The sequence below is a fragment of the Montipora capricornis genome, chromosome 3, assembly GCF_036669925.1.
Source record: "Montipora capricornis isolate CH-2021 chromosome 3, ASM3666992v2, whole genome shotgun sequence".
NCBI lineage: Eukaryota > Metazoa > Cnidaria > Anthozoa > Scleractinia > Acroporidae > Montipora > Montipora capricornis.
The window spans coordinates 2,750,163-2,769,609 of record NC_090885.1 but is presented as its reverse complement, the minus strand read 5'-3'; the positions used below and the strand labels follow the sequence as shown (position 1 = coordinate 2,769,609).

General features: G+C 39.9%; 2 protein-coding genes and 1 long non-coding RNA gene across 4 annotated transcripts in view; 1 reads left to right on the top strand and 2 right to left on the bottom strand.

Annotated features, from left to right (window-relative positions):
* The window catches only part of LOC138041906 (dymeclin-like), a 37,757-nt gene extending 28,898 nt beyond the window's left edge, over positions 1–8,859 (top strand). The window contains exons 11-16 of the mRNA XM_068887597.1: positions 600–713; positions 1,773–1,867; positions 2,457–2,562; positions 3,133–3,315; positions 4,822–4,938; positions 7,224–8,859. Coding sequence (XP_068743698.1) covers positions 600–713; positions 1,773–1,867; positions 2,457–2,562; positions 3,133–3,315; positions 4,822–4,938; positions 7,224–7,382 — 774 coding nt within the window. The 3' untranslated portion in view covers positions 7,383–8,859. The remainder of the gene's footprint in view (positions 1–599; positions 714–1,772; positions 1,868–2,456; positions 2,563–3,132; positions 3,316–4,821; positions 4,939–7,223) is intronic.
* Positions 7,670–14,904, bottom strand: LOC138041908 (uncharacterized). 2 transcript variants are annotated; one of them, XR_011130893.1, is made up of 3 exons: positions 14,579–14,904; positions 12,350–12,397; positions 7,670–11,405 (listed from the first exon to the last, which is right to left on the bottom strand). It is a non-coding gene; the product is annotated as an uncharacterized lncRNA (long non-coding RNA). The 2 variants fall into 2 exon arrangements; XR_011130892.1 differs by having other exon boundaries at positions 7,670–12,397.
* A 1,812-nt stretch (positions 14,905–16,716) lies between these two features.
* On the bottom strand, positions 16,717–18,915 carry LOC138041925 (mothers against decapentaplegic homolog 6-like). The gene is made up of 4 exons (XM_068887616.1): positions 18,313–18,915; positions 18,089–18,154; positions 17,912–17,995; positions 16,717–17,671 (listed from the first exon to the last, which is right to left on the bottom strand). The coding sequence occupies exons 1-4, from the start codon at positions 18,704–18,706 to the stop codon at positions 17,094–17,096; spliced, it is 1,122 nt and encodes a 373-aa protein (XP_068743717.1). The 5' UTR covers positions 18,707–18,915; the 3' UTR covers positions 16,717–17,093.
* Positions 18,916–19,447: the final 532 nt, after the last annotated feature.

Here is a 19,447-nt window from a genome sequence, read left to right as displayed (position 1 = left end):
AATTGAATGGTTTTTTGCTAGCCATGGTCCTGTTTGCTACGCAAATCTCTCTTAAAAGGACACTCCTCTGGGATCAACTTTAGGTGTCTACTTTATGGAAGGTGTTCACCTCATACAACAACACACAACTATAATTATACGCCCTTTGCATAATTCAAACCAATATTTGACTTACCCTACTCATACATCTGAGAACTCGTGTTATTATAGTGGACCTTTGAACAAAAGATTGTTATAGTGCCCCTATTTTCATTTTGTTAATCCTGCGAAAGTCAATTTTCAGCACCATAAAACATGTATTTTATGTTACTTATGTTACTTCACTTATGATCAAAGGCCACTTGAGTTTTGTGAAGTTGAACATATTATAAGTCGTTTGTCCCTCGGCCGAGCTGCGGAGAGGCATGGATCTTTCCCTGAGATGACGTCACAATGTGTTTTGAACGCAAAGCAGTTTGTGTTGTCATTTCAGGAATAGGATAGGCCCATTGCTCACACTATACTACACTTTATAGGGAATTTTGTTTGAAGGAATGATAGGGGCTTAAATTATCTTGTGAATGCCTTGTCGCATATATTTTTTGTCTTCTCTTTAACAGAATATACCCTCTATCCCATGGTACACGGAGCGAGTTATTACAAACATCACTCTGGGTGGACTTCTGGTGTTGGTTGTACTGAGAACAATTCAATATAACATGACTAAAATGAGGGTCAGTCCACATTCCTTTTCCTTGTGATGTCCAGTTAATCAACCAATCATTGCCTTTACTTGCCGACCGCTGGGCTCAGTTGATTGAGCATCGGTCCACCCGTTCAGGTGGTCCTTCATTCAAAGTCCACACCAACACTCAGTGTCGTAAATTAAGTGAGGAGAAAGTGCTGCTTTTGTAATTACATCTTCAAATGCTCAGATTCGCTATTCTTCTCGGATAAGCACCTGAAACCGTTGCGCCAGTCTCATAACCCTCTAATGTTTAGCAATGGACTGCCTTGTAAAGAAGCGAACACCCTGAAGTGAAGAATGGTGTTTTTTTTTCCCGATAAGGCGGGGATACTCGGAGAAAATCCGATTGTTTCCGTGATGTGAGAGGCATGAGTCTCTCCACGATGTTAAGTCACAAACTGCTTTACAATGCAAAGTGTCTTTCAAAAATAGGAGTGCAAAGCAGCTTGTCACGCAAGATCGAGAATAGACCTGTGCCTCTTACATCATGGTGGTGGATCCAAATTACTGCTAGTTCTACCAAGTTTACGTGGCTTGCAGGGCACAGAAAATCAATGTTGACTGATTTTTTACTGCTCAACCACTTAATAATTTTGGCGAAACAGCATTTTTATTCCTGTTGTAATAGAGACTGTGTTTCATCCTTGAATATTTACCTCTCCAAAGTGGCGTTCACTTATTGTATTGAGACAGTTATTGCTGACTCCAATGGAAAGCGATCTTTTCTCGACGCTAAGAGGAAGAAATAGGTACACAATAGTAAACCTGGCAACCGGATTACCTAAGCGTATTGAGCTTCTAAATATTAAACAAAGAGCCTCTAAATGATCCTGTTTTGGACTTGTCACACCCTTTTTTTTCCCTGTTACTGTTTTAGTCTCTGTATTTTGTGAAATAACTTTACTTTACTTGATAAACATAAAAAAAATACAAAAAAAATGTTGACATATGTTTGCTTTGGATTGGGAGATTTATATTAGGAACTCGAAAAATATTCGAGCTCAAGTACATTTTACTGATGTTGCTTACCTAACTTCCATTTCAGGATAAATACCTTCACACGAACTGCCTGGCGACTTTAGCTAACATGTCTTCCCAATTCCACGCTCTCCATCCCTACGTCACACAGAGAATTGTAAGGTATCTGCAACTAGGTGGATTTTAACTTCTTTTTCGTGTTTTTTTTTAATATTTTGTCAATGTGTATGGTCTCTTTTCACCCGCAACCAACTGGTTGGCCTCAGTTTATTGAACATCTGTCAACCGTGTGAAACGGGAATCCCGCATGGACCAACACTCAGTGTCTTGGAATGACTGAGGAGAAACTGCTGCCTTTGTAATTGCATCCGCAAATAACAAGACTTTCTGGTCTTCTCCATTAAGGACGAATGAACCATAGGCCTTGGCTCACAACATTTTGTGATTGACACTGGGATATCATAGAATTATTAGTCACACAATGTTGGGATAGGTGAAATTGGGGGGAGGGGGGCAGGGTTTCCGTTGGTGTTGGTGTGCTTCCAGGTTGTAGGCATAGTTCAGTCCATCAACTGCATCGCTTCGTGCCTACCATTTCAGATTAGCGTTGCAAGTGCATACCACACACAAACGACAACAGTCTTGCATGAAGCTCTTTATTTACTGCTTGCCAAAATTTAAACGAGATGCCGACACCAAATAATTTTCTTACCTTTACTGGTTCTTAAAGTTGTTGTTGTTTTTTTTTCAGTTTGTATGCTCTTCTTTCCAAGAAACACGCTAAAGTGATGGAGCATATTAAACAAACTGAGAGCAACGCGTCAACCAGTGATGAGGAAGCACACCATAATGACTATGTAAGTTTAGCATTTCCGAGTAAATAACGTTAGGTGCCCTCACACCACCAAGAAAAACTTCAAACAAGCTTACGGATACGCGGATAATTTGAGCCAGTTCACAAGCTCATTTCCTAATACGTTTATGACCTTTTTTCCGCTCCCAAAAGAACACCGCACTTCAAACTGATATACAGTATTTCAAAACGACGCCAGTTTAGAAAACATTTGAAACATTCAGTTGTAATCTGTGGAAAAAAAAAAAAAAGAATGACCTCTTGTCTTAAGTAGTTTTGCTGGGAGGCAACAGGTTTGCCAACGACGGGGTTGTCGTTTTATGCGGTGCAAAGAATATGGGATTAAAGGAGCAGTCTTGTTACAATTTTGGTTATACAACTGAGCCTTATACTGGTTGTCACCCTGACAAATTGTAAAAATGATTTTGCAGGAAACTTTTTTACTCTGAATGCCTTTACTGTTGGAAGAGCTTCTAAAAGGATTCCTTTTGCTTGAACAGTGTGTGTAGTGTTGTTTTTCCCCAAACCCGGTTTTAGCTTATTGCTACATAGAAGTGTTACTTTGACATTTCAGCTTGCAGATTTGGCGATCCTGGAAGAAGTGATTCGAATGGTGCTGGAGATAATCAATTCTTGCGTTACCAACACTTTGCATCATAACCCCAACCTTGTGTATACGCTGTTACACAGACGAGAACTGTTCGCTCAGTTCAGAACACATCCAACATTTCACGATATTATACAAAATATCGACACAGTAAGTCGTGAAAATAACACCCTGTGTTGTCTACGGCAACGGTCTTGTATTGTTAACGCCTTTATAAAAACGATAAGTTTAAGGGGAAAATTTCTGCACTTGAAGCATAGGCTTAAAGTACGTCGCTTTCCTTTCTCTGCAAAGCAGCGACGTGAAATTGCTAAATTTAACATTTTGATGACAGTGTAATGAAACCCACCCTTACCCCCCGCCCTCCAGTAAGATACTGCTATTGACCATTATTAGGCCCTGAGGAAAACACTTATGATCCATGAGTATTACATAGGTAATATGCTTTGTAGAGGTCTCACAGATGCAGTGTCAATCATCATGTGTATCACTGTCCGGCAAATTTACCATTTAGTGCAAAAATGAAAACCGGTGACCATGGAGAGACTTCCCACTTATTCCCCCGTTACTGGATGCGGGGACTGTGAGTCCTGATGTAGTCCCCGTTTATCGAGGGACCAAAAGAAAGTGAGCATTAAGTGAACGTTCCCGCATTCCCTCGCTCACGCCCGAGGGGGGACTCAAATGACTGGTGTCTAGACATCAGCATCCAGTCTTAATTTTCTATGCCTACTTTGATGTTTAAATTACGTTTTCGTTAGCGATTCCGCCGTCTGTGCTTAAGTTCCCAGAGAAATACTTGAGCTATGAAATATTTCGACAAGTAAAGGTGCTAGTGAATTTGACTGGTCACCATTCTCTTGCGGCTTTAGTTCCCGGGGGGAAAAACCTCACGCGCATGCGCAAGCTGTGCAAACTGGGCCGCGGGTGATTTTACAGAAAACAACCAGTGTCAGTTGCCGCCAGTGACATAGCAAGGCTAGATTCTAGAATACCTGTCCAATTATTTGCATTTGAATAGCATGTATTGTCATCTTTTCCAAAGGAGGCCGCTACAAGAGTACAATAGTGGTCGGGTATAGGTTGGTTTGCAACGAATCTCAAGAGACACAGATAACAATGCTGCAATGTCCAATTGCTGGTGGACGAACAAAAGGAGCAATAATGACAGACTTTTTGTTTTCGTCCACCAACATGGCGGCGTTGACGTAACGCATGGATGGTGCAGTGGTGAGAGCACCAATGTGGCCCGGGTTCGCTTCCCAGACTCGGCGTCATATGTGGGTTGAGTTTGTTGGCTCTCTACTCTGCACCGAGAGATTTTCTTCGGGTACTCCGGTTTTCCCCTCTCCTCAAAAACCAAAATTTGATTTGATTTGCGGTAACTTGTTAATTTCAATTTACAGTGTCCCCGATTAGTGCTCTACAGCGCTAGAAGATGAGACACTTAATGAAAAAAATGAAAAAATTGTTCCTGATGAAGCGCTTCAGATTCCGGTCGCGGCTTTGCTCAGCAAGCCGCAAGAGGTTTGAAAAATCGCGGCGTGTTCACCGGCGGCGAAATTGATCTGTTTTTGAATGGCGCTTAACTTAACTTGGCAAGAATAAACTAATGTTTTCAAGCTGTGTCTAATGCATTTGTTTTTGCTATTATAGGTTTTGTCGTATTTCAGTGCTCGCCTCGAGCAGCATCCTGATCAGACACTGTCTGTTAGCGTGGTTTTAGATGTAATTAAACAAGGAACGCTTAAATGGCCAAGAGACAGATTAAAGGTGAGCTGCTTAGCACAGGAACCCGCTTTGGCTTGAAGGGGCTGTGTCTGCACAGGGGCACCACAGTGCACTTCATTTTGTGTTGTTTTACAATTTACCCGCTCCTACCCGCAATGCAACTTAACGTAAACTCAGAAATTACACAAATCAAAGCTTACACTACTTTTTTTTTATAAGAACGTCTAATTTTGGAGCTGAGGCTCAGCGTTCTTATATATTTTTACCATGTAAGGCTGCAAACGTTTTTAAGATGTTCTTAAATTAACATCGGACTTTGTTTCACCTGATGACTTAATGTGATGGTGTTGGAGTTATTTTGGAACGATTACAAATAAGATCTGCTCATTGTGATGTGTATCATGCATTATGTTATACAAAATATGCACTAAGTATTTGGGCTAATTTACATGTATGTACCTCAGTTTATTTCATGTTTTCATTTAGAATACAAATGTTCTAGATCGACTCTCAGTCTGAGGAATGTTCTTGATACGTTCTTAAAATTTTGGTTCGTCTCAGCCTAAACGTTCTTATAAAAAAAAGTTCTTATAGAAAAAATAAAGTGTATATAGTGGAAAAAATGTCTGTGCAGCATACATAATTCAAGCTACAAGCAACAGAGTGATCAACTCTGAAAAGCTGTTAGACTGAACAATTTATAAAATTGCCTATCACAATTCATTTTAATCTTCTTCAGTTTTGCCCATCCCTCTCTCCTTTTGTATTCTCTCTTTGCGCAAATCTCATAATACACCTCTTCCCTTCCCCCCCTCCCCCCCCCCCCAAAAAAAAGCACAGGAATTGTTTTTAGGCATTTCTCTTGTTACATCTTCATGTCCCAAGAGAAATTAAAAGCAATGATTTGAGAAGGTAGAGAATTTGCTGTTTTATTCATGCAAACCTTCCTTCAAGTAGTTGTTTTTTGCTGACGTTTCGCTTGATTTGGTTTCTACTTCCCAGTCGCTGAATTTGACTTAATTGCGTGACACAGCCCCTTATTGCTGTGATTTAGACCAGAAGCACATGACCTTGAAGTGTGTAACTTGCAATTCTTTTTCTTGGAACAAAGCTGGGGATTTTAGGGCGCCAATTTTATGCCCAAATATGGACAAAAATAAGATCGAAGATGTACTCGCGGGAAAATGCACGAGCTACCGGCGTTACATCCAAATAAGGAATTTTTTTTTAAACTCCAAAAAACCCTAACTCTGAACCAGAGTTAAACGCTTCAAGGTTCATGAGCTTCTGTTCAGACACACAGGGTTCTCCCTAGTTTTCAGCGCAACAGGTATGGCACCTTTTCAAACCGGTGAAGGAATTGGTTAATGTTGGACGTTCTGCAAAGGATAAGCGACTTTTGAGCGTTTGCAGGCGGTAATAAGTGCTCTTACAAACGGTAAATTTTTCGTTTACTGCCTGATAAGGAGAAGCCTGGTCACACATTGCTCGGCTTTCGAAGGAGAACGTTCCAGGTTTGATATTCGGTAACTCACTGCGTCTGGTTTGGAGTTTCTTCTGACCCGTGTAGCTGTCGCTTTGAAACTCCTAAACCAGATCTAAGAAAAGGAAACAGCGCGATATAGGGCCTGACTCCTTCGGCTTCGATTCCCCAGGTCAGGTTTTTCAAGTCAAGCACTTCTAGAACTGACCGAATCAGTGACGTTGGTGGTCATCAAACACCCCTTGTAAATAGTCACTTCCTCATTCTTTCGATTTCGCAGCCAAGTAAAAAATTTGAGAAGTGTTTTGTGATACTTACAAGTTGCAAATTAAAATCACTAAAAAATTGGGTAAATGCCGGTGAAGAGGAAGCTTGATCAGCACATTTACTTCTGTTTAATTTTCATAAGCTGAGGGTGCTCAATTATTTATTGTCCATGACTGTGCACACAAGGAAAAAATTATATTATCAATTTCATTGCGTTTCAATAAAAGAAGATTTGGTTAATCTCCGAGAGATTAAGTGTTTTGGTTTTCATGTTATTCAAAGTAGTGATTATACTGCCCAGTCAACGACGCTAACGAGTATTTTGTATTACATATCATATTTGACTGATTTCGTTATCGCCACAGAGTAACTTGTCTCTTCTCCGTAAACAAAAGGAGAAAGTAGAATAATGCTATTAGCCGTGATAAACCAAACCTTAACATACCAGGCGGCTTTGTCTTTGGCGCAAATTTAGGGGTAGCCGGATACTTCCGGCTTGGGACGTTGGGTGATAACATTTACTTCTGTCTTGAAGGTTCTGTTGTGATCGTGTTCCTTTTTTGCGTTTTGTTTCCAGAAATTTCCTGAACTTAAATTCAAATACGTGGAAGAAGAGCAGCCTGAAGAATTTTTTATTCCGTATGTTTGGTCGCTCGTTTACAAATCATCTACATTGTACTGGAATCCAGATCACATTCAACTCTTCCATCCTGAGACGAAGGAGACTAAATCTTAGCCGGCTCTGGAGCCTTCGAAACGTCTCGTGTCATGCCGTAACGGCAAAGTCGTTTGTTGTTGCGACAAAGAAATGCGGCTAGGATGGATATGAACTTTTTTAATTTAGTCCTTGCAAAGAGAAACTGAAGAGAGGGAAGCAGAAAAATCAGAATTCAAACTGGTTTTTGATGCGATAGACACTTTCGTCGTCTTCCAACGACAAAGCCAGAGCGTTTATGGAATATACTAACAGACTCTGAAAAACAATTTAATTACACCTTTTTCGCTAATTGTTTCTGTTCAGTTGGGGGAAAAACGTTGTCAAAACCCATGGAGTTCTCGCGGCTCAAGGATCTTGAGCTCCTTTTCTAACTTGTTAAAGCGATGACTGACCAAAGAAAGAAGACTTCTTCTTTTGGTCATAGGATTACATTTGATGATTTATTCAGTTCAGTATTTTTTTCTTCAGTGCAAAGACGTTTGGGGCGTCATACGCACTTGGATTTTAGGGTTTAATTCGAAGGAAACGCTTTTTGTTTAATCATTTTAAAGTTAGCTTTAATAGTATGCAGTTAAATTATTGTGCTCTGATTAATTAGCAATGACCTAAGACCATTAAGAAACGCAAAGCCAAATACAATTATTCGTAAGTCTACATAAATCGGAAGCGGCAAGATTTGTACTACAATAATTATTTTAAGTAAAATAACAGACAGGAAAGTCGCTGCGTAGCCGCCAGATTAATGATTTGGGGGAGGGTAAAACGTTTGAGAAAGCTAGTTTTAAGATTTTTTAAAAGGTTCGCAATACTGTTTGAGCCCGTGACATTGTGTTTTCGCTGGAGGAACAAATATGGCGGACGCACAAGTTAATAGGCCTCTTTTGCAGAAAAGCTCTTTTTTAACAGAGTTCTAGAGTTAAGAGAACAAAGTGTATCGTGACCCTTACAAGTTAAAGAGTTATTAATCACTTTATTTAAGATCGTATTTTGCAATTTTTGACTGAAGGGAATATCAAAAATCATCTTAAATAAGAATCTTTTTTTATAATCTAATATTTGTCAAATTTTTCCGTGCCCCCTCAGTCGCGATGTTCGTTGAATTTGGATCCTACATTCAGTGGCGGTGGTCTCTCAAAGTGTTGAACTGTTCAACTCTTGGTTTGGAAGGGTCACAGCAAAAAAGAATGTATATTAAATATATCAATTTTTCTCGGGAAAAATATGGATTTTATCGTAATAGTGATAAAATAACCCAAGATAATAGAATTAGTATACTACGGCTGTTGTGTTATTTATTTTTTATGAAGTGATCGGTGACGTGGCCCAACCCCATTGGTGTACTAAAACAAGTAATTTGGAGTGAGAGTTTAATTTCCGAAGACTATTTTTCTCTTCCAACATGACCGCCGTGAAATCACAGTGAACAGTCACTTGCATAATTCAGTTGACGGTTTTAGATATATTTTGCGCATTAAAAACAGAACAGAGAAGTACTGCATTTGTGAAAATGTTTTGGATATTTACCGCTCGGCCTTCCGGTCTTGAGTAAGGGTACTCAAAACTCAGCTTTGTGTGAGCCAAGATAGCGCGAGAAATTGAGGTATTAATTAACCTCCTTCGGCATTCGTCTCTCTCCAGAGGACTGGGAGAATTGAAAGATTCCTGATGAGGTAAAATTAGGAACTAGCATAACCCCCATGAAATGAAATGCTGCGGATATTGTTGTTGTTATGTGCGAACTGACGAAGAGGGTAACATGAAAACGGGAGCAATTGAGAAGAAGGGTGAGCTTAGATATCTGGGCCTACTTGTTTATAGGCTGTATAACTCTATCCAGTGGATAGCTCACTGTCTAGAATGAAAAGTATACTTCGCGTTTAACGCTGTTCAAGATATCGTACACACCTTTAGCTCGATCATTTGTGCCTTGGATCTATAATTTTAATTCACCAACAAGGGTCGTCCATACAGTCACTTGAATTGACGGTCAGCATTCTATTGTTCAGCTTATAAAATAAAATGAAATTCTACAATAAATATAAATAAAAATCCTGTTCAATAGATATATGAGGATATATGAGGGATATAAAGTAAACTAGTCAAGTCAGAACAAGTTCCAGAAATAGCGATGTTACATGGCTAAGAAGTTAGTGCAGTGGATTTCGTTTGAAACCGTGGTGCATTCTAGTAATAAAAAAACCAACAAAGCCGCAGAAACATTGAGATTTTGCATAGATGTCTTATAAACTGATTGTGTTGCTGCTCGCTCTCTTCGCTCGCTTGCAAACCAATCAATGGCAACCGTTTCATGAACTTGATATCAATTTTTACCTACTAAAGTTTGCTACTTGTGGCCGCCATCTTGGCAAATCGTTTCGAGGGTACGTTTGCGTCAATGATGATAATAATGATACCTGACATGCTAATCGCTCTTTCTCGTTGTCGGAGACTGAATTACTAAGGAGGCAGCTCAACGAGGGCGGACCGAAGGAGCTGTGCTGCAGGCTAGGCGCTCGGCCCCTGAACACGACCCATGGATGACCTCAGAGCACAGAACCACAGCCTGATGGAATAGGCTGTGAGTCGATTTTGAGGAGGGAGGAAAACCGGAGTGCCCGGAGAAAAAACCCTCGGAGTCAGATCGAGATCGACTGAAATCGGGTCACGAGGCACGGTTGATGACCACTACACCACCCTGACTCTCCGATATTTCGAGGTATCCAAAGGATTGAGTTTGTCCTTTTCATTTTACTTAAAAATACAACCCCGTATCTTTTAGTGGGGTTATGTATCAGAAACCTTGGCTTGGCGGAGCGCGCGACACAGCTTTTATCTGTTGGACGAACCTGTGGCTCTCATTCAAACATGTTCTTCTACTCATCGGATAGCATGTCTTGTTATGAATACAATTTAAATTGGGATTGGTTGAACCCTGCCGGGTGGACTAGATTACAAAGTGAATAATTTTGGGGGAAAAAGGAACAATACTACAAAAATGAAGTTTGTTTTTTGGAATGTGCCGATGTGGTTAAATGTGGGTGGGCAAAAATTCCAACTTAATTTCTGATTATGTTTGGCGTCAACCCGCGTCTAGCAGCAGCTCATCTGATAAGCTGCGTCCGCCTTAAGGCTGTTCCAGGCTCCCAGATAGTCGAGAAAACGAAAACAACTGCGTGCGAAAAAAAAAAACCCAAGTCCCCACTCGTTTTTCGCACGTAGTTGTTTTCGTTTTCTCGACTATCTGGGAGCCTGGAACAGTCTAACGTCTAACCTTATCTATCCAATATGCGTAAAATCCTATAAACTATTCCCGCAACTGAATGGACTTCCATGCTTCGCAAAGTTGCTCTTCCGTCGTAGACAGAGGGCCAACCGCATGATCAACCGTTGCCATGGCAACCTTTATGGGGGTCCTTACGATTATTCTTCGATCCCGTAGATGATGACTAAGATTTTGAAGCTGAGTGTTCTTTTCCAGCTTGTAACGGCAGTTCTAGATTATCGTCCCTTGGCCAGAGATGAATGTCTCCGCAGGCTAAAAGAGGCTACGGGTAGCCTACACTTTGTTCGAAGGATTTTTAGCTGACTTCCTTTAACTTCACAGTATTATAGTTGGCTTTTTTTTTTCGGTGTTACAATATCTTGGTAAATATTCAGTTTCAATTCCGTAGTATATTTGTTTACATTTAAAACTGTTGTTAACGGCATTGATTCCAATCAAAACCAGAAAAGAGATGTTTTGCAAGTCTCTACGATGATATTTCAAAATATTTAATCCTTTTTTTTTTTGCAATACTGGGATAATTATAAATTACGATAACTGTTACAGCGTCATGCGAACCGGATATTGCATTGCGTGCAACGAAAACACAAAAACTCGTTTCCGGTCACGCACACAATTATTTAATACATATTTCCCCGTTAATCTGTCACGTAGTCTTTCGTGGTTTATTCCCTCGGAAGAGATACTGAGTTCGAATCCCACTTGAATTGCCTTCTACAAGACAGAGAAATCTTTCGCATCCGCAGCCAGAGCGCGACCTGAAAAAAAAAATGTCCAAAGTCCGGAGTCGAATCCTATACTTGAAACGAATTAAGCGTAAAATCGGCTTTAGGTGCACTCAATCTTTTTTCATTTGGGGCTTTGCTGCATAATTCAGATAATTGCTGCGAGCGAGCAGCAACACTAATGTGGACGTTTACCAGTGTTCCTTTTGGTCGAGTAAGACTTCGCGCGCATATATAGCACTTTCCATAGTCGAGTTTTCCTGGCTAGCGAAATTTCGTTTTTTGAATACGTAGTACATCGGTCATTGGCTAGGGACCTATCACCATGCGTAAATCGTGATCGTGGTCGTCCGCTTCGACCCAGAGGACTCTGGGACGAGATTGATCGTCCACATGCTGTGCTTTGTTGGATTTGTCACATGCTTTAGGAATTTAATAGGAGAAGAATATAAAGATAGGTTTATACGATTATACAATGTCAAACGCTGCGTTAATCGTTAATGGAAGTATTCATCACGGGTGACCGTCGTTTTAGCGACGTATCTGGAGAAGACAATGTGCGTTTACGAGTCTTTCAGGTCATTCAGCTCTGTCGTGTGATGTTTCGCAATGGACGGCCCACACAGTTGATCAGTTATTGATAGAAGGAAATGCTTTTCAAGAGCATCTGACTCTGAGCTGATTGATGGATCGGAAAGTCTCGACACATATCAACAAAGCAGAGCAACAATTTAGGCGGACATCCCCATTGAAGGTTGCGTTTAAGTTGTGAAAAAACGCTTGTAATAATTTTATAACTTACGTTTGTATTTTTTTTACTAACGTTTGTAATTTACAATAAAATAACATCATTGTTGTGTCTTCTGTCTGTAGTTATATTGTCCTGTTCTAATACTTGCACAAAGAATTGTCTCTCACTTCTCGCAGCACTAGCAATTTTGATAAAAACGGTTAGTCTATGGGTCGTATATATTCACCATTCACTGAATTAGCAATTTCCGGCTTTGAAGTAGAATCGTTTGTGTCTGAAAACGAAAAGAATTTTGTTCTCTTAGAGATGTCAAAGCAAGAAATTTAATATTATACTCCTTAAAACCTCAAACTTAAGATGTCTTGAAGAGGGAATTTTAAGTCCTTTTTAGTTATTGATTGCAACATTCTTTTGAAACTAACAATTTTGTTCGATTTTGTATGGTGGCCTATCTGAGGAGGGTTCGTAAAGATTACAACAGACTTAACTGATTAGAGTGTAATGTGAAGTGCCAGTTTTGTACCCCATATGAACCATGTGAGCGTTAGCCCTACTAATGGAAATGGATGTAAATCATCTTTCGACACCGATGTTTTTTTTTCACAAAATCAAATATTATTTTGAGGTTTTGTTACACAGTTATTCTTCGGTTTTGTTGATACTCCGAACTGACTAAAAATACCTCGGACCTTAGCCTGGAGGTGGGAGATTTGTCAAGGAAAAGCTAGCACGCCAGATTTTCCTTGACAAGGGAAATTTGTCCTCTATTCCCCATCTACACGAGCAATTTTTCCTTGTCAAGGCAAACTTGTCAAGGAAAAATTACTCGTGTAAATGGGGCTTTAATATTTACTAGTCGCATTACAGTCCGTTTTGAAATTACAAATGAAAGGTTTTATGTAAGGTTGATGCATCAACAGAAAGTTACTAAGTTGGGGTCGTTAAAGTTATTTACCCAAAAGCGACTAAGGGAGGTTCTATAATTAGCTAATATAAAAAATACCACAATACCCTTTGTTTGTCCCTCAAAAATGTTGCATGAGCATTGTTTTCATTTTCTCTTGAGACTTATAATGGTCCCAAGAGAAACTGGAAACAATGCAGATGCAAAATTTTGGAGGGACAAACAAAGAGTATCATGGAATTTTTGATATTTGCTAATTATTGGCCATAAAATAGACTGTAAAGGGAAAGGGGTTCTGAGAGGCCAGCGGCACGTGCCCAGCGAAAAGTTGACTCAATTAACCCCCCCCCCCCCCCCCACCCCGGGAATATTTGTATGAAATTTCGTGAGAATTTAAGATTATCTATGAGTGAAGTGTTTACTCGATCGCTGAAAGATAGTCACATTTAATTTAAGGAACCTTCTCTATTTCTAATTTTAAGTCAGTTAGCTCAGTAGCAGCTCCTTCGCCAATTCTTTTTTCTGAAGAGAGAGGGCGGCTCGACTGGTTTCGTGAATGAATTATTTCATGTACGTGATTTCTCAAATTCGGTCGGATTGATCCGTGAAATCATATCCGCTTTGCTAAGACTCTAGGAACGCCTCATCCCCGACGCAGGAAATTTATTCAGTCGGCTTTGATCCTACTTGTGTTAAGTTGTCTGAGTGAGGTGCTGCTAAACATTGGTCCCAAAACCTCTTCTTTGTTTTTTGAGGAAGAGATTTCGCACACCTCTACTTTGTTGTATAAACCCGGACGATCGTAATGCCTGAAGGAGCTGATTGCAACACGGAAAACATGGTGGTGCATCACAGCCAGTCGTCTTCTATTGACGCTTTTCTTACCGCCATGAAAGTAAAAACTGTTATATTTAAAAAAGAAACGGATTCTCCATTCGTAACAAGCACTTGTTTGGTGTCCTGAAACCACCTACTGTCCACTGATATTTTGAGATGAAAGAATCAAAACTACATGGGTGATAGAAGGATATTCTCAAGGGCAGACATTGTTTGAATACTATTGATATCCTTTGATGCTCAAGAAGGGCATCGACGAATGGGTACAGGCTTTTGGTTCTGGTCAGGATCTAACCAAACCAGTCGAGTCACTTGGTCGTCGTAAGAATCCAGTTGATCGGGGTAATCGGCTCATAGACTGTTCCAAGTATAATAATTTCATTATGACCCACCCATCTGACTAAAATTGAGAATACCAATAATCTGTATCCTCAAAACTAAAGTTAAATTGTAGCAGCAAGGCCCAACGTAACAAAAAAGAAGCACCGGATCTTGGTGAAGGATCTAATCAGCGTAACTATTTTAACAAACGAAAAGTGAAAGGCTCTTTTAAGCAGTGAAGGGCTATAATATTTCGGTCTTGTTCTCTTTCGCACCAAACGCATGTGTGGGACTTTCGATAACTTGGCCGCTACGGTGTGCTGTGGGCAGCAGAAAAAGAACACTTTCTGATTTAAGCAAAATTGCACCAAACGTTTTGAATTGTAAACATACCAATCTGGCTGAAGGGACAGAAAAAAAAAAGAGCAACGCTTAGAAAGACTCCGTCATCACTTAGCCATCACACAGAGGGATAAATATACAACACCGTCAATCAAGAAATATTACAGTTTCACGCGAGACACTTCCTACCAAACTTGTTCGGTGATTGGAGTGCTTTTGCAATTTTGTCCTGTTTCCTCAAGTGGTGAGACGTGTATAGACGGAAAGTATAATTGTCATCTTCCGTTCTCGGGCCTCATTTAAATATGAATGATTCTCATTATTGTCTGAAAAATAAATACAACTAAATACCGAATATTCAAATGACGAACCATCAACTTAGCATGACTGATGCTGACATATTTTGCTGTTTTTTATGACCCGTGACATTCTTTCCCCCGCCCACAAGACAGAAACTTTTTTAAAAGCTTTTCTTGAAAGTCAAAAAATGTAGCTTGCACAAAAAAATGACAACGCGACAGCTTGCAAACAATTAGTTGTTTCAAATCATACTAGGTATTTAAAATAAAAACAAGGGAATTGAGACTGCACAGCGAAAAACTTTACACATGGAAAAAAGGAACCTCATTGATATTCTGATCCCATGATCAAAATGGAACGTGTTTTTTCACGGTGCTTAATGATGGAATTCAAGCGAGGCTGATGACGTTCGGAAGGGTGTATATTGATCTTGAGTGTATGTTCTTAAGAAACGTCTCGGCTAGTTCGGGGTCACCGTTTCATATTTGAGGCTCGTTAATAACTTTATAGTCGGAAGTTAAAATATTTCCCATTAAGGAAACTTGTTCGATCACTGGCTAAGTTTTCATAAATCTTGAAAAGCTTTCCAAAGATTTATCAGTCAAGGAAGCTTGTCTCAGAGTTGAAACAGGTTTGAAGCTTTATCATACAAAGCACAAAACACTTGCTGGCACTATTACGCAAGACGTCTACGCTGTATTCAAATTTGAGGTAGTAACTTCCGCTACTTTTCTTCGAATAAAGATTTTCCCCGATTCCACTTGATTACGAGTTCATAACCCGATCAAATCTCCAATGACAGTATTCCTGTATTGCACATGGGCTACGTAACGTTTTCACAATTAAGGGAGACATCTGAATACATCAGTGATCTCATTTGTCACTAAAAATTCGTTTTAACTTTCTCTTGCACATAAGTTATGTCCTGTAGCACACATCATTTTAATGGGGTTTGAAACTTCTTTGTTTGCAGCCAAGACGTGCGTTTAGCCACAGTCTTCTATTGTGGGAGACAAACAACAGCTGGCCTATTCAGTCTCAATATCTCAGGATCTAATTTTGTGATGTCTGAAAATCATTCCCCGCACAAAGCCACCAAGTAATTTGCATGTATTCCAGACATCTCTAAACAATACCTCACAGAAACATTAAAACTGTTTAAATTGTCAATAGCAAAATGAATGTGCACATCATCGCTAAAAGCACGATACGTTAGTTCAGAGGAGACCGAATCCAAAGAATTTATCATTCGCTTCGTTTCATTTTTCGGTCGACTACATTTAATACTAGCTCCAGTATTTCATCAGGAGACCTTGTACAACGGAGTATATAGTATAATTGTCACGATAAAATGCACGTGCCTCTTTCGAATAATCCAGTGGATTGATAATCTCAGAGCACACTTTTATTCACGTTCTGGTTTTCAGTTTCAACTTTTGCAAAAGAATGATTTATTTCTTCACAGTTAGACAGCTGAACGCAATGACGCGGTTGACCGAGTTTAAAACTCTCCCATACCGTAAATGGGATGACATTCGTCTGATAGAGCATGATTTATCAGTTGTAATATACACAAAGTACTTTTTTTCATGTGTAGCTTTTATTTATAGCTTAGTTATGTCAAAAGGTTTCAATAGGCCAAAGCATTAATCACCCCGATAAGCAACATGTCTCGAAAACTTCAATCATTCCCCCGCTGCCTACACCAAGGCAAACATGAAAATGCAAATTACCTATTCATGAAATCCCAAAGGAACTTACGTTGCTGTCTGTTTCTTACAGAAGACGATTGTCTGTCGTAATTTTTGTGGCAAGATAAACTTAACCCCAAAACCGGATGCTGAAATAATTCCCTGACTCACGCAAAGAATCAATGAAAAGAATCGTCATTGCAAATATAATATATTCATTATTGGTGTATTTTCAGTCGTGTAACAACATTATACAACAATAAGGCTGCACAAAGGACTTGTTTCTCCTATGGAGAGAAATATATATGACTTTGGTTTCCAAATTCGCAATGTTCGAGGACTAAGTCCGTGTGTTTTGGTAACTTAAATTATATTTTTGTTCAGTCGATAATCTATATACAATATACATTATATAATCTATGTCTGCTATTATACTTGCGTGGCTATAATTTTGAGTAATGCTCAACTGGACGCGACAGTGTCCGTGATGGCGCTATCTATCACGACAGAAAAGGAGGAGTATCACTACTTCAACGTTCGTTCTTTGTTCAAGTTCTTACGAGAAGACCTAGCTACTACCTTGAGACAAATAGATGTATTTCGATCCAACATGGGCAAGATGTTACTAGCGGTCTGCAGTATTTCTTTGATGCTGATGTCGACCCCCATCCTTTCTTAAAACTAATTCTAACCGATTCGGGATGATAGCATCTGACACCATCACTGTCTACAGCCTGACATACTTGAGGGGAGAGCTTGTAATCGAAAACCTTGAGGGAACAGCCGGGAGGAACCTTATGGACGACTATATTATGTCTCCATTTTCCACCGGGAATGTTAACATTGGAGTAAGTCAGTGTAGGACCATTTGCAAATAAGGAGAAATTACTTCGATTATAAATCCATATTTCATCTCCCTCGCGAGTTAGCTGTAGACCATAGCCAATTTGAGACCGTACTCGTTTTGTCACCTCCGAAACATCGCTGCGTCTGTTAAGATCTGCCAGACAGAATCCACTAGGTTCAGGTAGCCAGTCAAAAACATTTATAACATCCGATCTTCCTTCATACCACGGTCCGATTCTCTCATTGTGCTCCCAATATGAAATCGAACACCAATGTTTGGGCCATTCTTTCCCAGCGGCAAAATAATCTGTTCGTAAAAGGGCGAATAAATCAAGTTAGTTCGACTCAAATCAAGATAGCATCGCTAAACCTACTAAAACTCTTCGTTTCGAGAAGCAGTTGAACGTAAAAACGAATGGGTTGACACACTTTATATTACCCTTCATACGAAATCTACTTTAGAATTAACATAACGAGTCAAACGAATGAAACAGTTCAAATCTCACACATCACTACACGGCAAAAGGTCACAAAAAGGGTTTTTTACCAGTGGTTTGCGAACAAGGTTGCGTGTAAGAAGTTCTGCTATCCAGTTGACGGGTTGTTGACTGCGTAAGATTGCTTATAAACCCTTCAAAACGAAAAGCAAAAAATGTGAGCAAAGCAGACGGACGGTGTCTGGAAACGCAAAGCAAAGTTCTAGATCGTTCAACGTGTAAAATACCTGAACTTTCGTCTTTTTCGGCAGCCACGACATTTGTTAAAGCTGTATAAATCTCACCGCTGGGTTCTGCAAAGATCAAGACAGGAACGAAACGGGAAAATAAGAGAGAAGAAACTTGTCTGATATGCAAATAAGATGAGAGATATCAAAGAAGTCTCGCACAAAAACCAAGTCGCCTCACAGAGCGATCTAGCAGGTTTCTTAATTTATCACATAGGATTTACCTGTGCTCATAACAGCGCTATAATGGTAAGGATTAATGCACACTTTGTCGAGGCCATAACAAGACGAACACGAAGCGATATGCTTGAGTTCGCTCGAGCTGCGAATCTGCGGCAGGCGAAATACTCGGAACAAAACAAGATGTGGTTCGACCGCCACTCGTTTCCCCAGTCCCTCGTGACTGTGAAAGAAAATGCACGGCGTTTCGCTGCCACCTTGCGTCTCCAAAGCCCGTACTAAGGCGGACAAGTCTTTCTCTCTTAACCGCTTCAGGATCGAATGAGTTACCGCCTTGAGTTCAGCACTTTCGTCTGGCGAAAAATCCTTGCTGCCTGTGAGAACCGAGAATTTCTCGAGCAGGGACACTTTGCTTACAAATCTGAACAACTTGAACATATAACATTTGTTCCTAGCGATCACATCCAGCCGATCGAAGAGATGTGCGTGGTATTGAGAACGAAGGAAGGAGCGAAGGTTGTTGATCACGTCGAAAACTGAAAACTGAGCCGTCTAGACAGCATGTAAGAATCTGGCAGCTTCACATCAACTAACTCCTCTCTCAACGAAGCACACACAACATTTCTGAGTGCCGACCTACCAGCAATAGAAACACAACTCGATTGGTTGATTCCTGTCACATGCTTGTCTAGACGGTGTGGCGCGTCTATAGATGTCTGATGAAGGTGTTACGTAAATAACATTTCTAATAAGACTTCCTTTATGTTGATTGGTCCAAATTTTTGTCAAGCGGAAATCACTCTTGACTCCCCTCAAAGATCGAATCACAATAACATGAATCCATCACTTTGTTTCTTTCGATGATGTCTGTCTTTGTGGATTTGACACATTTTGTCTCAACCATGTGCTGCAGAGTGAGAACAATTCGTGGATTTTTAATTCGTCATCCGTGTTTAGCACCAACAAAACGTTTCAAGTCATGCTGTGTATTCCCAATTAAAACCACGTTAAAATTGTGATTGAGGTACTTGGCATCACAACACAAGATTTATTGAACAGCAGTTCATTTGAATTTTTATTCATTAAAAACAATCATACCATACTAAATCCTAATCATCGATTTCGTGGAATTTTGGTCTAGTCAATCATATTCTTTTTTTTTGAGAAATAATGATACAC

Coding starts and splice junctions, on each gene's coding strand:
- LOC138041925 (XM_068887616.1), bottom strand. CDS start 18,706: ATGTTCAAGTTGTTCAGATTTGTAAGCAAAGTGTCCCTGCTCGAGAAA. Junction 18,155..18,312: donor TAGCGCTGTTATGAGCACAG/GTAAATCCTATG, acceptor TGATCTTTGCAG/AACCCAGCGGTGAGATTTAT. Junction 17,672..17,911: donor ACCTTGTTCGCAAACCACTG/GTAAAAAACCCT, acceptor TTTTACGAACAG/ATTATTTTGCCGCTGGGAAA.